We start from the raw sequence: 16,521 nt of genomic DNA, 5'->3' as shown, positions 1-16,521 counted from the left end.
TGGGAGTGTGACCCAGTTTATAATGTCAAAGCCAGCAGCCAATTCCCCATTTTGATCAAAGGACACCATTTCCCCCACACTGCTGTTAAATGAAATTCTCCTGAGAATGCGGTGGAGCTAAATTATGAGAAAGGGAAATCGTAAGTGTGTAAAGGTGCAAAAGATGGAACTATAAAATATGGTGATAAAATATTTTACTTGGAGTATTCAGATTGTGTTCTCTTAAAAGTCTTTATACTGGCCAATGGCATCAAAAGTAACATTAAATCAGCTAAAATTCTGGATGAGCTCCATTTTTACCCAACAATGCATCTGGGGTGATACTATATGATAATAAATTATTCTTCTAAATAAGTTATTTCTGGGGAAATTGTCACTACCAGGCTGCTCATGGAAGTAGAGACAACTCTTGTAGAGATGGTCAAATTACATTTTAAAGCAAAGGGGTGGGATTTTCAAAAAGGGGAAAAGAGAGGACCCAAATAATTACCGCCCAGTCAGTCTAACATCAATACCAGGGAAGATTCTGGAGCAGATCATTAAGCAAACAATCTGTGAGCACCTAGAAAGGAATGCTGTGATGACCAATAGTCAGCATGGATTTCTGAAAAATAAGTCATGTCAGACTAACCTGATCTCATTTTTTGACAGAATTACAAGCCTGGTAGATGAAGGGAACGCAGTGGATGTAGTCTATCTTGATTTCAGCAAGGCATTTGACAAGGTGCCCCATGATATTCTTGTAAAGAAGCTGGTAAAATGCGGTCTTGACTATGCTACCACTCAGTGGATTTGTAACTGGCTGACTGACCGGACCCAAAGGGTGCTCATCAATGGTTCCTCTTCATCCTGGAGAAGAGTGACTAGTGGGGTGCCACAGGGTTCTGTCTTGGGCCCGGTCTTATTCAACATCTTTATCAACGACTTGGATGATGGACTCAAGGGCATCCTGATCAAATTTGCAGATGACACCAAACTGGGAGGGGTGGCTAACACCCCAGAAGACAGGATCACACTTCAAAACGACCTTGACAGATTAGAGAACTGGGCCAAAACAAACAAGATGAATTTTAACAGGGAGAAATGTAAAGTATTGCACTTGGGCAAAAAAAATGAGAGGCACAAATACAAGATGGGTGACACCTGGCTTGAGAGCAGTACATGTGAAAAGGATCTAGGAGTCTTGGTTGACCACAAACTTAACATGAGCCAACAGTGTGACGCGGCAGCTAAAAAAGCCAATGCAATTCTGGGCTGCATCAATAGGAGTATAGCATCTAGATCAAGGGAAGTTATAGTGCCACTGTATTCTGCTCTGGTCAGACCTCACCTGGAGTACTGTGTCCAGTTCTGGGCACCACAGTTCAAGAAGGACACTGACAAACTAGAACGTGTACAGAGGAGGGCAACCAAAATGGTCAAAGGCCTGGAAACAATGCCTTATGAGGATCGGCTAAGGGAGCTGGGCATGTTTAGCCTGGAGAAGAGGAGGTTAAGGGGTGATATGATAGCCATGTTCAAATATATAAAAGGATGTCACATAGAGGAGGGAGAAAGGTTGTTTTCTGCTGCTCCAGAGAAGCGGACACGGAGCAATGGATACAAACTACAAGAAAGAAGATTCCACCTCAACATTAGGAAGAACTTCCTGACAGTAAGAGCTGTTCGACAGTGGAATTTGCTGCCAAGGAGTGTGGTGGAGTCTCCTTCTTTGGAGGTCTTTAAGCAGAGGCTTGACAACCATATGTCAGGAGTGCTCTGATGGTGTTTCCTGCTTGGCAGGGGGTTGGACTCGATGACCCTTGTGGTCTCTTCCAACTCTATGATTCTATGATTCTATGATTCTATGAAACTGAAAGAACGCTCCTCTCTTGTTCTGGTAACTACTTCCCAAAAAATACAAATAAATTCAATGTGTGTTTTAAAATAGTTCCATTACAAAGTTTTATCATCACTAGTTATAGTCAAACCACTGTTCAGCTTTTTATAACTTGCAATGGGCAGGGGTTTTTGTTTTTTTAGAAGAAAGTCATTTCTTCAACCACCATTTAGATGCCAATATTCTATCCTTAATAATGATGCAAGTTTCTGAACCATCTAAGGGTTGCTGTTGCACGAAATATGTGGTGGTGTCTTCCATCTGATCAGGCCATTACCTGCCACTGTTGCGGCTTCAAGAGCTTCCACCTTCCACCACGTGACATTCCTTTGTATTTGATTTGTGATAAATAGCTGGCATGCAAACTATGCGCTATTGCATAGACTGCATTGTAGACGCTGTAACTATGAGCAGTCATGCCCATTTCAAAAACAGAAACAGGAAGCATCTCCAGCCTCTCATTCCCAGAACACCTTTTCCTGTCCATCTTGTGTGCCGCAGAACTGGGAAATGAACATTCAAATGATTCTTCCCAGAACTCCCTGATGAAGCCATCTTCTTCTACTGAAGCAGGGTTTCTGTTCTGAAGAAATGTGTGGAAAAGCAGCACCTCCTTTGAATGAACTGAAAGCGACAAAGCACCATGGAGAAAATGTATGTCCCAATCTCTTTGGAAGGGGAATGATGTGAAATCCATCTGGGCTGTCATAACCCAAATTTTAGCCATTGTCCTCCATGGCATATTCTCCATATCTGCAATTTGGGGCATGATTCTCAAAACCATCATGGTCTGAATTTCTCCATGCACAAGCACAACATGGGCAGTACTTGACATAGCAACACTGAGTGTCTTTAAGCCTTCTCCTACCATGTCTCCAAAGCCACTGGAAGAAGTTAGTTTGGGGAATTTTTCTATGAAGTCGAAGCAGATGCCACCCTGGGAAAGCAGAGGAAGTATGTTCTCTATAAAGTTCTCTGTGTTGTCGTCATCCTGGGAAACAACTCCAGTCCACGTCCATGAGAAATGCAGAAGTAAGTGGAGAATTCCCTTGTACTGAAAGGCTCCATTTGGGAACATCCGGTGGAAGAAGACAGCCTGAGTTTCATTATTCATGACTGGAGAAGAGCCATATATGAGCTAGTTTTGAGAAGAGAAACATTTGCCGCTTTGTGAGTATAGAGACATGACAAATTGTGCTTTCCCCCTCAAATTATTTTATCCTTGAATATCAAAACAAATCTAGTACTAAATGTCCATAAAGAAAGATTGATATGGATGTAATGAATCAGGTATATAATCTTAGAAAATATATTTGACCTGTGGTCCGGCTCACCCCATTCCTCACCTAACACCTAACATCACTCTGCTAACTACAGGGCCATATAAGCTAGGGAAAACTTTCACATTCAAAATATCTAATGGGTAAAACATCTTTGGTACTGAAATCATGCTATATTTAAATAGCCTGGGAAAATTTAGCTAACGGTCCATCAAAGAAGAACAAGGAGTAGGAAACTACCTTAGGTCACTGAGCCATGAGGCCTTTTCCTTTTCTTTCTATTGGTACAAAAATGAATAAGATTATAGATGTTTAGATAGATAGATAGATGATAGATAGATAGATGATAGATAGATAGATAGATATAGATAGATAGATAGATGATAGATAGATAGATAGATAGATGATAGATATAGATAGATATAGATAGATGGATAGATAGATAGATGATAGATAGATGATAGATAGATAGATAGATAGATAGATAGATAGATAGATAGATAGATAGATAGATGATAGATAGATAGATGATAGATAGATATAGATAGATGATAGATAGATAGATAGATAGATGATAGATAGATAGATAGATGATAGATAGATAGAGATAGATAATAGACCACAAGGTGTTTTTTATTTCAGTAATATTCTGAATGTGTCTATTTCAGTCACAGCTTTTCTAGTCTGCAAGATGCATCAAGATGGAGGTGAATGAAGTTCAAATGACTTGTTCAACTTAGAGGTGCTTCACACACACATCTTACTTGTGGCATCTTGTACATGCACAGGATTGTTGCCATGTGAAGACAGACATTAGAGTTTGGTCCCCCGATGACTGCTACTGGAGTATTCTCAACATCACACTTGTAGTTAGGGATGAACTTGGCCCGTCTAGAGAGAAGTTCTATGGAGGCTTGATAGGTCCAGCTGGCACTGAAATGACTGTTATAGATGTGGAATCCAAGAGTGACATTGGGCAAGATTTGGGGGTTGGCATTGATCTCCTTCACAGCAAATGCCAAGGCCAGGATGTGCTGGTAGTTCTGAGTCAGGACCCTTTATCAAGTGTCACATGGTGAGAGTCATGTGTTACATTTTACACCATCTGCTTCAGTTCATCACATTCACAACATTTCAGTTCAGTGTATAAATTAGTTGCACATATATTGCACATCAATAGTTTTTAAGGCCAAGGTCAAAAGTAGTGTAAACAGGAGCTGGTTGTAAAACAAGGACCTTGAACTTCAAGCATCATCTCATTTACAAACATACATTCATTGTGTTGCAAACAGAAGCAGCAGCAGCAATAGAAATTTCCAGCACAACTATACAGGCCAATGGGAATGAAGAAGACATTATCTGATACTCTGACCTGTCTTTCCGTGGCTGCATTAGTGCCTACTCCTTAAGACATATCCAGGCATGCCACTTCATTGAACATGTGCAAGCTACACTCCGTAATGCTATTCCCTTGGCCTCCTGAAACTCAGATTCAAGCCTCTGAAACAGTTAATCCTGGACAAATATTTTCATTGGAAAAGACGCCTCAAAGCACCACTCTTCCTAAACTCTTGAAATCAACTATTCTCACATTAGATTTACTGCCTGTAATGTTGATGAACAAACCCTGAAAGTCATTTTGCCGTACCTTTCTCAGAAAGCAGGGAATAAAACACTAAACTAATGCAAAAATATATCATTGAAACTCAAGACATTACATATAGTATCCCTCTGTATATCAGTTCCAAGAAATGTCCCGCATATTTAGCATCAAAATGGAGAGATAGTGATCATTTCTATGAAGCACAATTGAAAGAAATATGCTGTCCAGACAACTATGTAACAAGAAAATGATTAATCCGTAGTTTGCTTATCCTCACATTAAAAAGAGGGACAGAGATTTCAGATATCCTCAATATTAATCCCCCAAACTAACTGGCTGACCCTAAAGACAATCAATAAAACAATATGCGCTTCCAACAGTTTGTTCCCAAATCCCATGCAAAAGAGCAGCATGACTTGGAATAGTATCACTAAAACACTATGATATGGCTTTAAAGCAACATACATGTGGTCATCGGAAAGTTCCTGAGCCGGATGTTGTTCAAAGGTTATGGTGCTTGAAGATATGTAGATCTGAGAAATAATGCCAGCAATGATGAGGTCTCCCGACTGATAATATTTGTAAATTATAGGAACCGGTTCTTTGATAGAACATTGAGGGAGAGGAGCAAGCATGCATATCCCCTGGGACAGCAGTAGGAACACCACCACCCCAAATAATAACATCTTGCAGAGAGTTTAATGGTAGACACCAAGCCATCTGCTCTGTGATTCTTATTCAGCGGAATTTGAATGATCACTCACCCAGCTGATTCAAGGGTAAAAAATACAGACTAAGGAATAGGTGGCCATTCAGAGCTATGTCTATAGGCCCAGCTCTCAGTGACTCTTAGATATTAATAACATCCCTTAGTCTTTGATTGTTATTTTGCATGGGACCAGTAGACCGCCCCAAGGATGGTGGGGAAAGTACAAATAATGGTGATTAATTTGATAATTGCAGGTCTGTTAAGAACTTGATCTGATTCATTGTTTCTCTGCAATATTGCGAAAGAAAACATGTTTTTCACATCTCAGCTGAAATCTTCTCTGGACAATCCTCAGTGGAAGGAAGTTTTAACTTGTTATAGTTACAAATGTGTTCACAACTGAGGTCTTAAAATGAAAAACAGCACAGGCATGTAACTGTTTTGAACTGTATTTAATCACTGAAGTGGAATTAACTTTTGCACAAGTTCCAAATGCACCCTTATTTTGAAAACTTGAATGTTTTCGAATTCAAATGAAAAACCACATTTGGTCCTTCTTTGTGGTGTCACTGCATCTGGGGGGAGACAGTCAATAGACCTTCTTGTGCCACCATGCCCACTGATTAGATGTCTGGCACATGGGCTCTGTCTGGATGAAGTGGGCAAGGCCTGGAAACAGACCAGAGTGGAGACTCTACCTCTATGACCCACTCTGCAGATGTGTTTTATTTTTTAAATTAATTACCCGCCCTTCACCACGAGGTTATGGCAAGCTGCATCAAATAGAAAATAAAATTTTAAAATAGATACAAAGGAGTAGAATTTCAACATCTCCACTTTCTCCTCCTGTCTCCAGCTGATCCAGTCTTTCACAGATAACACATGCTTTGAACATGAACACCAAAATGCTTCCCTTACAAAAAAACCTGGAGATGTTTGGACTGTGTTTCATAGTAGTCATGTTTGGTCTCCTTGTTGTGGTCTTCACTGCAAAAGAGAGAGAACCCTGAAGATGCTGCGAGTCATTAGGAGAAATCGAGAAGTCCAAGCTGATTTCGTGGAAAGCTGTTGTGATCCAGACTTTTGCCCCTATTTCCTTCTCATACACACTACGTATTGAGCAGGATACAGCGATTTCCATTCCATTGGTTACATAGCAAACAAATATCCCGACTTGTCTCCAGAGGAGGAAAGGTTCACTTGGGCTTATCGGGTTATAAAAATGATTCACATTACTTTCTTTCAATGTTTTGAATAAGGCAATGCAAATCCCTCTGCTGTGGCTCAGGCCTTAAGCAACTCAGGACTGCGACGCATGTCTCAAACTTCAACACTGACATCAGCAGAAGTAAATCTTTTTCCAAAGTACAAAACTTAAACAAGCTGGCAAATACTCAGCTTTTCTCCACACAAGCTATTATAGCAACAATTATGGATTATTTTTTCTGGAAGTGCAATAAGTATTCAGTTGCTTCTGTTGATTAAAAATATAAGGTTTTGAGCCAGACAGTTTTAGTAGTTTAGCCTATTTCACTCGAAGATAAGTACTATTATGAGTCTGAATCCAGCCCAGTATTTCACATATATTTTCTTTTGTCTGGATATTGAGAAGTCAATTAAACATAAATATTGTACATCAATGAGACTATTCTAGGTTTCATTTCTTTCAGTCTATTCTAAATATGAGTAAGACTAGATCCAAACCGCAGTTCACATTGCATTTTATCTACACTAAATAAATAATAAAGAATGCAACAGCAACATAGGTCTCAGTCCAATAAATTACAGCACAATTTAGCTCATGTGTATTATTTTTCTTTATTAGATTCCTAGACTACCCTTCATCCGAAGATCACAGGGCAGTTGACAGTATAAAAACATAAAAATACATACCACAATAACAAAACCAATACATTCCCCCTCAGTATAAAAGGCCACAGGAATGAGTTATTTCTCCCTGGTTAAATTCCTGTCACTTACACATTGCTAATTTAAAATGGCCAAATAATTTAAAATATTTCATTGTTTTGTTCTTCTTAGCTGTTCCTTGTTGTTCAGCTCAGGTCTCAACAGAATGATATAGAGCTTTGGAGAAAAGATACAAACCAGTAACCCAGCACTGGAGGCCAAGATGGAGAAAATCTCCACGGCAACCATATGTTTCCCCCTTGTGCTGAGATAGGTTGGGACAAAGGTCAACCAAACACTGCAAAAGACCAACATACTGAAGGTGATGAACTTGGCCTCATTAAAACTATCAGGCAACTTACGGGCTAGGAAAGCAACACAGAAGCTGACAGTGGCAAGCAAACCCATGAAGCCCAAGACGCAGTAAAACAAGGCGACTGAGCCCTCATTACATTCTAGTATAATTTCTTTAACAACTGAGTGCATGTTGAAATCTGGGAATGGGGTAGAGGTTGAGAGCCACACCGTGCAAATAGTGGTTTGAATCAGAGAGGAACCAAGAACAATGGAAACAGCCAGTCTCTTCCCCAACCATTTCCTCATTCGGGATCCAGGCATGGTGGCCATGAAAGCTAGAACGACAATGGTGGTTTTGGCCAGAACACAAGACACAGCTGCCGTGAAGATAATGCCAAAAGCAGTTTGTCGAAGGAGACATGTCAGCGTTTTTGGTTGGCCAATGAACAGCAAAGCACAAAGGAAGGAGAGAAGGAGGAACATGAGGAGAGTGTAGGTGAGATTCCGGTTGTTGGCTTTGACAATGGGAGTGCCCTGGTGCTTAACAAAGATGCCAAGCACTAAAGCTGTAATGAATGAAAAGGAAAGAGCCAATATTGCCAGAGTCATCCCCAAAGCTTCTTCATAAGACAGGAAACTTATGACTTTTGGAATGCATGAATCCTGGGCATTATTTGGATACTGATCCTCTGGACATTGCAAACAGTCGTCCATGTCTGGAAAAGAAAACATAAGGTTTGAAATACGGAAGCCCTCTTTACAGCGGAATAATCAAGAATAAAGAAATAATACTAATCACTAGTTGGGGTAGCCAATAATTCTACAAAACCTAGAAAGATGTGTTCTTGGTAGATGTATGACAAACATATGTCTGTCTTTCGTATGCAATTATATATTCAGGATACTGTACTCAGAGATAGTAGGTGTGGAACCTAGTTGTGGATTCCACTCAGAAGGGGATACTATCACTGGAAATTTCATCCAGTTCTGTAAAAAAAAGGGGGAGAACATTCCATGAATGGGGAGCCACTGCAGAGAAGACCCGTTCTCATGTTACCACCCTCCTGGCCTCTCGAGGAGGCGGCACACGAAGGAGGGCCTCGGAAGATGATCTCAGGGTCCAGGTAGGTTCATATGGGAAGAGGCGGTCCTTGAGGTATTGCGGTCCTGAGCCATTTAAGGCTTCAGAGGTCAAAACCAGCACTTTGAATTGGGCCCGGAAACTCATAGGTAGCCAGTGCAGTTGGACCAGGATTGGTGTAATATGTTCAAACTGTCTTGTTCCCTTGAGCGACCTGGCCACTGAATTCTGCACTAGCTGAAGTTTCTGAACCATCTTCAGAGGCAGTCCTAAGTATAACACATTGCAGTAATCTAACCTTGAGGTTACCAGAGCATAGACAACAGTAGTTAGGCTATTCAAAGTAGAATCATAGAATCATAGAGTTGGAAGAGACCACAAGGGTCATCGAGTCCAACCCCCTGCCAAGCAGGAAACACCATCAGAGCACTCCTGACATATGGTTGTCAAGCCTCTGCTTAAAGACCTCCAAAGAAGGAGACTCCACCACACTCCTTGGCAGCAAATTCCACTGTCGAACAGCTCTTACTGTCAGGAAGTTCTTCCTAATGTTTAGGTGGAAATTAAATATAAATAATTAAATATTAAAAATTAAATATAAATAGTAAAATTAAATAACACGGCATGTGCAAAGAGATAGTTAAACATCTTGAGATTAAGTCATTTGTGAAAGTGTACCATTATACTACTTACCCTTCTGGTTTGAGATCTTCCCTTCTGGACAGGGAAGGCAATCATAGCAGCAGAATGGCTCCCCTTCCTTCTTGGTTCGACTATAACCCAAATGGCAATTGTCATTACAAAGAGAAAGGGGCAGTGCCTGGACATAAAATCATAGAAACAGATATGCTATAAACATGGTGTCCCCAGACTGACTCCAACATCGGCATCCCTTAGGACAGGCGTGGGGGACCTTCAGGTCTTGGCAATGCTTGCTGGGAATATGGGTGTTGCAGTTCAGAAAAAGAGCTGGAGGGCTGAAGGTTCCCCACTCTTGCCTTCTGGGAAGGGCCATAGCTCAACAGTAGAATATCTGCTTTGCATGCAGAAGCTCCTGGGTTCAATCCCAGGCATCTCCTGTTAGGGTTCAGAAAGACCTTGATCTTGAGCCCCAGAGACCAGTTGCCAGTCAGTGTCAACTATACTGAGCTAGATGGGTCAGTTGTCTGATTGGCAGCTTCCCGTGTTGCTATGTATACTGAATGGAACGTAAGAAAAGCAGTGTCTAGAAACATCTCATCATATCATGATTACCATTAAACTTATTTATTTCATTTATCACTTTGATGCAAAACAACCTGAAGGCATCTTACAATATCCAGAATAAAGTAAAAATGCAAGAATAGCACAAGAGAGTAAAAACACAATGAACAACAAAGCACTAAATAGCATCATGCACTAGTTCTCATAGAGTTGTATGCTTTATGTGGTCCATGCAATTAGGACAACTGTATGAACAGGGTCTTAATTGCACCAACTCCCTATAAATAGATAAAGGTAAAGGTAAAGGTACCCCTGCCCGTACGGGCCAGTCTTGCCAGACTCTAGGGTTGTGTGCTCATCTCACTCTATAGGCCGGGAGCCAGTGCTGTCTGCAGACACCTCCGGGTCACGTGGCCAGCGTGACAAGCTGCATCTTGCGAGCCAGCGCAGCACACAGAACGCCGTTTACCTTCCCGCTGGTAAGCGGCCCCTATTTATCTACTTGCACCCGGAGGTGCTTTCGAACTGCTAGGTTGGCAGGCGCTGGGACCGAATGATGGGACTGCACCCCGCCGTGGGGAGGTTTTACCCACAGCGCCACCCGCGTCCCTATAAATAGATAGCCATGTGCATATGTAAACAAACATGTTCACATCTGCCATGCCACATGCAAACATGGCGGACACGATTAGCAATGGCACAGTTTGTGGCATGCTCCAAAGGGTGTGAGCCTACCTGTCAGTGTGTAAACGGAGAGGCAAAGGAAGATGACTACAGACAGATGTTTTGCCATGACACTTTTTAGACAATGTGCCTGAACCGTACCTGGTTAAATCTGCTGGGCCACACAATTGCATCCTCATGAATGGTGAACTGTTTGCCTGAGGTGGCCTGTGGATCTATCCCACCAACTCTTACTTGAAGAATGGACTGGTTTGCGAATGTCACCCAGTTCATTATATCAAATGCAGACTCCACTTCTCCATTTTGGTTGAAATAAACTTTTTCCCCAGCACTATTATTAAAGACGCTACTTCTCACCCAGTGGCTGAGCTAAATTCGGGAGGGGGAAAGAGGATGGGAATAGAAGGGTAATTAATAACTATATAGGTAAAGGTAAAGGACCCCTGGATGCTTAAGTGCAGTGACTATGGGTGTAGGGCTCGTCTCGCTTCAAGCCGAAGGAGCCACCGTTTGTCCACAGAGAGCTTTCCAGGTCATGTGGCCAGCATGACTAAAGTGCTTTTGGCACAACAAAACACCTTTACTGAAGCCAGAGCGCATGGAAAGGCTGTTTACCTTCCCACCACAGCAGTACCTATTTATCTACTTGCACTGGTATGCTTTTGAACTGCCAGGTTGGCAGAAACTGGGACAGAGCAATGGGAGCTCACCCTGTCGCACGGACTCGAACTGCTGACCTTTTGATCGGCAAGCCCAAGAGTCTAAACCACAGCACCACCTGCACCCCCAAATATAACTAGATATAGCAGGTTGATGATGAAGGAAGGGTTAAAGCCTTTCAAGCAGCCTTTACATCTTATGAACAAGTAAGGCTTGTTACTACATTTTTGTTTAGAATAAAGGAGGGTTAAGCTCCACCAACTGAAGGGATTTTTAAAGAGGTTTGAAGAATTCACAGGGGATAAGGCTGTCAATGGCTGCTGGCCATCATGTCCATGTTCTGCTTCCATGGTTGAAGGCAGGATGCCTCTTTTCTAGGAATCATAATTGGGGTGAGCCCTGTTGCAATCAGGTCCTATGGACACCTGGCTGGACATTGTGAGAAGAGGATGTTGGAGTAGATGGGTCATTGGCCTGATCCTGCAGGATCTTCTTATGTCCTCAAGTAAGTGAATGCAGACAACTGACCTTCTGTATATGCTTTCTTAGTATATTATATTACTACTACTGCTTGGGGGAGGGACGCGGGTGGCACTGTGGGTAAAACCTCAGCACCTAGGGCTTGCCGATCGCATGGTCGGCGGTTCGAATCCCCGCGGTGGGGTGAGCTCCCGTCTTTTGGTCCCAGCTCCTGCCCACCTAGCAGTTCGAAAGCACCCCCGGGTGCAAGTAGATAAATAGGTGCCGCTTTATAGCAGGAAGGTAAACGGCGTTTCCGTGTGCTGCGCTGGTGCCGGCTCGCCAGAGCAGCTTCTTCATGCTGGCCACGTGACCCGGAAATGTCTCTGGACAGCGCTGGCCCCCAGCCTCTTAAGTGAGATGGGCGCACAACCCTAGAGTTGGACTGGCCCGTACGGGCAGGGGTACCTTTACCTTTATCTTTACTGCTTGGGGAATTTGCTTAATTTCAGCAAGATTTTATATGATGCATCTTTTCATGAAAAACAATCATACAAAAGACATTCTGCAGCAGCTGCCATTTGGCATTGAATAAAACTCCTGTTGCAATCTCCTATTAGTGAGATGAAAGGCCTATCCCCATTCAGGAAGAGTCCTCACTGAACTCCCTGGCAGCTTCTATTGACAGATGTAAAACAGATTCATAAAACAGTGAATCATGTTTTCAACAAGACATGTAATTTGGTCTTTAGATGCGAACCAATAATAATAATAATAATAATAATAATAATAATACCTATTCAGGTTGAGTAAGTTAAAAAGTTATAACACGATTAGGAAATAGAGGATATAACAAGAAACAAAATTTAAGGTGGTAGACCACTAGTCGAGAAGGTGGGAAGTCATAGGCTTGTTGGAGCCAAAAGGTGTGTTAATGAAAATATAATGTGATGTAATGATAATATATGTAAAAAATAATAAAAATTGTTATATAGAAAAAAAGATGCTAACCACTGTTGGTGAGAACAGAAGCTTTTCAAAAACTCTGGATTCTTCCCCTTTTTATTATTTCCAAGGGTATGAGGAGCATTCCTGCATTATTGCGCTCCTGATCTTACCTTCCACACCTGTTGATTCCAAAACTTCAGCCATCCTCCATCCACGATTCCTCTGTGTTTGAATTGAGATGAGTGTGCGGCATGCAAGGCATGTGCCACAGCATAGACTGCATTGTAGATGCTGTAGCTGTGGCCAGTCATGCTCGCTTGAAAAATAGACCCCGGAAGAGTCTCCAGCTTCTCCTCCCCAGTGCAAATTTTGCCATCCTTCATATTTTCCCCAGAGTCAGGGAAATAGCACGCAAATGCCTTTTCCCAGTACACCTTCATAAAGCCATCTTCTTTTTCCAAGATGGGATTTCTCATCTGAAAAAATTCCTGGAATCCCAAGACCTCCTTTGAGTGAATTGTGAAGGATAGAGCACCATGGAGGAAGTCAATGTCCAGATCTCTTTGAAAGGGAAGTGATGTGAAATCCATCTGGACTGTCATGATCCAGACTTTCCCTTTAGCCTTCATTGGAATACCTTCATATTCTGACATTTCAGGAACTGCTCTCAAAAGTGTCATGGAATCAATTTCACCATGAATGAGCAACACATTGACAGTACTTCTCATGGCAATATTAAATGTCTTGAGTCCATCTGTAACCACATCTGTAACACTGCTAGAATATGTAATTGTGGGAAATCTTTCCATGAAATCAAAGCAGATTCCTCTCAGGATAAATTTTGGAACCACACTCTGTATAAACCTGTCCCCATTCTCATCATTCACAGCCAACAAACCAGTCCATGTCCACCTGAAATGCAGCAATAACTTGAGAATCCCTTCATACTGATGGTCTAGATTTGGGAACATTTGGTGGTAGAAAGCAGCTTCAGTTTTCATTTTCCCCACTGGAGCAGAGCCGTAGATGAGCTAAATGAAAAGTAGGAAATGAGGAGATGAGATACTTTTAAAAAAGGGTGAGGTGGTTTACTTTTTAACTTGTATTGGCAGCAGTTAAAATCCAACCTAGATTTCGGATTTGTTGCTGTTGTTGTTGAGTGCTGACGACCTGGGAGTTTTTCAGTTTTTCTCAAGCTTAAGAGAAAGTGGTGGAATTCAAAGGTATAAATATGCTGACCAATTTTCTAAACCAGAGCTTTCTGAACTTTTCATGTTGGTGACACACTTTTTAAGAGATGCATCATTTCATGACCTAGTAATTCAATTTTACTAGCAAACCAGAGGTTAAACTAACCCTTTTCCAGCCCTGGGAGGAGTGTGGGGAGCATTCGTGTGACACAGCGACACACCAACATGTTGCGACACACAGTTTGGAAAGCTCTGCTCTAAGCCTAGCAAAGGAATTCACTTTGTCCTCACTTGTGAAACTATAGTGGCAGAAAGTATATACTGAAAGAGGGTTGTGCCAGTCTACTCAAACAATTGCATGCATTTGCCTTTCATGGTTGTGCCATGCTTTACATTCACTGGCATAGCAGGTCTTCCACTATATTCTGTTGTTGGATTAGAACTCCCATAATCTATGAGCACTGACCACGCGGTCTGGGGCTGAGGAAAGTTGGATTCCAATCACATCTGAAGGACACCACACCGGCATATTTACTGTAGTCCCTCAGCCAGTTTCCTTCAAGCATAGATCAGCACAATTGGACACAAGTATTTATATTAAGATATCTGTCCAGCTCTTCACCATTTATTTCCATGGCAGTTATTATATATTAAGCAATAAGGGCAAAGAGCAAAGGGAAAACAAACGAAAAAGGATAAACACAGTGACAGTTGTAAAGGTACAGCTGATCATCAGAACTTGCAAAGTGCCATGCCTTCGCCTCAGAAGAAGACCCAATGGTCTGGGTAGTTTGACATCATGAGAGGTGCGCCGGGAGAATTTTACCTGTGGAATCTTGTAGAGGCTCAGTATAGTTGCCATGTGGAGACAGACTTCAGAGTTAGAGCCTCCAATGACTGCTACGGGGTTATTCTGGAGGTCACACTTGTAGTTGGGGATGTATCTGCCATATGTAGAGAGGAGTTCCAAGGAGACACGATAGGTCCAGCTTGGACTGAACTGACTGTTATAGATGTGGAAGCCCAGGGTGAGGTTGGGTAAGATTTGGGGGTTTACATTGATCTCCTTTACAGCAAATACTAATGCCAGGATGTGTTGGTAGAGCTGTGTCATGATCCTGAAATGATAGTTATGTACATGTTGTGCCACAGTGTATAGAATCATAGAATCATAGAATCATAGAATCATAGAGTTGGAAGAGACCACAAGGGTCATCGAGTCCAACCCCCTGCCAAGCAGGAAACACCATCAGAGCACTCCTGACATATGGTTGTCAAGCCTCTGCTTAAAGACCTCCAAAGAAGGAGACTCCACCACACTCCTTGGCAGCAAATTCCACTGTCGAACAGCTCTTACTGTCAGGAAGTTCTTCCTAATGTTTAGGTGGAATCTTCTTTCTTGTAGTTTGGATCCATTGCTCCGTGTCCGCTTCTCTGGAGCAGCAGAAAACAACCTTTCTCCCTCCTCTATGTGACATCCTTTTATATATTTGAACATGGCTATCATATCACCCCTTAACCTCCTCTTCTCCAGGCTAAACATGCCCAGCTCCCTTAGCCGATCCTCATAAGGCATTGTTTCCAGGCCTTTGACCATTTTGGTTGCCCTCCTCTGTACACGTTCTAGTTTGTCAGTGTCCTTCTTGAACTGTGGTGCCCAGAACTGGACACAGTACTCCAGGTGAGGTCTGACCAGAGCAGAATACAGTGGCACTATAACTTCCCTTGATCTAGATGCTATACTCCTATTGATGCAGCCCAGAATTGCATTGGCTTTTTTAGCTGCCGCGTCACACTGTTGGCTCATGTTAAGTTTGTGGTCAACCAAGACTCCTAGATCCTTTTCACATGTACTGCTCTCAAGCCAGGTGTCACCCATCTTGTATTTGTGCCTCTCATTTTTTTTGCCCAAGTGCAATACTTTACATTTCTCCCTGTTAAAATTCATCTTGTTTGTTTTGGCCCAGTTCTCTAATCTGTCAAGGTCGTTTTGAAGTGTGATCCTGTCTTCTGGGGTGTTAGCCACCCCTCCCAGTTTGGTGTCATCTGCAAATTTGATCAGGATGCCCTTGAGTCCATCATCCAAGTCGTTGATAAAGATGTTGAATAAGACCGGGCCCAAGACAGAACCCTGTGGCACCCCACTAGTCACTCTTCTCCAGGATGAAGAGGAACCATTGATGAGCACCCTTTGGGTCCGGTCAGTCAGCCAGTTACAAATCCACTGAGTGGTAGCATAGTCAAGACCGCATTTTACCAGCTTCTTTACAAGAATATCATGGGGCACCTTGTCAAATGCCTTGCTGAAATCAAGGTAGACTACATCCACTGCGTTCCCTTCATCTACCAGGCTTGTAATTCTGTCAAAAAATGAGATCAGGTTAGTCTGACATGACTTATTTTTCAGAAATCCATGCTGACTATTGGTCATCACAGCATTCCTTTCTAGGTGCTCACAGATTGTTTGCTTAATGATCTGCTCCAGAATCTTCCCTGGTATTGATGTTAGACTGACTGGGCGGTAATTATTTGGGTCCTCTCTTTTCCCCTTTTTGAAAATAGGGACAACATTTGCCCTCCTCCAGTCTGCCGGGACTTCGCCTGTTCTCCAGGAATTCTC

General features: G+C 42.3%; 2 protein-coding genes across 3 annotated transcripts in view; both read right to left on the bottom strand.

Moving 5' to 3' along the window:
* Nucleotides 1-16,521, bottom strand: part of LOC310666072 (uncharacterized protein) — a 1,539,811-nt gene that overhangs the window by 635,904 nt on the left and 887,386 nt on the right. For both annotated transcript variants that reach the window (XR_014505760.1, XR_014505761.1), the window contains one exon: nucleotides 1,144-1,828. The gene's annotated coding sequence lies outside the window, so the exon portion shown is untranslated. The remainder of the gene's footprint in view (nucleotides 1-1,143; nucleotides 1,829-16,521) is intronic.
* Nucleotides 7,491-15,015, bottom strand: LOC310667156 (vomeronasal type-2 receptor 26-like; the record flags this gene model as incomplete). The annotated part of the gene is made up of 5 exons (XM_083418880.1): nucleotides 7,491-8,392; nucleotides 9,451-9,577; nucleotides 10,786-11,013; nucleotides 13,131-13,742; nucleotides 14,728-15,015. The coding sequence occupies 5 exons, from the start codon at nucleotides 15,013-15,015 to the stop codon at nucleotides 7,491-7,493; spliced, it is 2,157 nt and encodes a 718-aa protein (XP_083275006.1).

This window comes from Podarcis tiliguerta, assembly GCF_965153285.1.
Source record: "Podarcis tiliguerta genome assembly, chromosome: 16".
Classification (NCBI taxonomy): Eukaryota; Metazoa; Chordata; class Lepidosauria; order Squamata; family Lacertidae; genus Podarcis; species Podarcis tiliguerta.
This window is presented reverse-complemented; position numbering and strand designations above follow the sequence as displayed.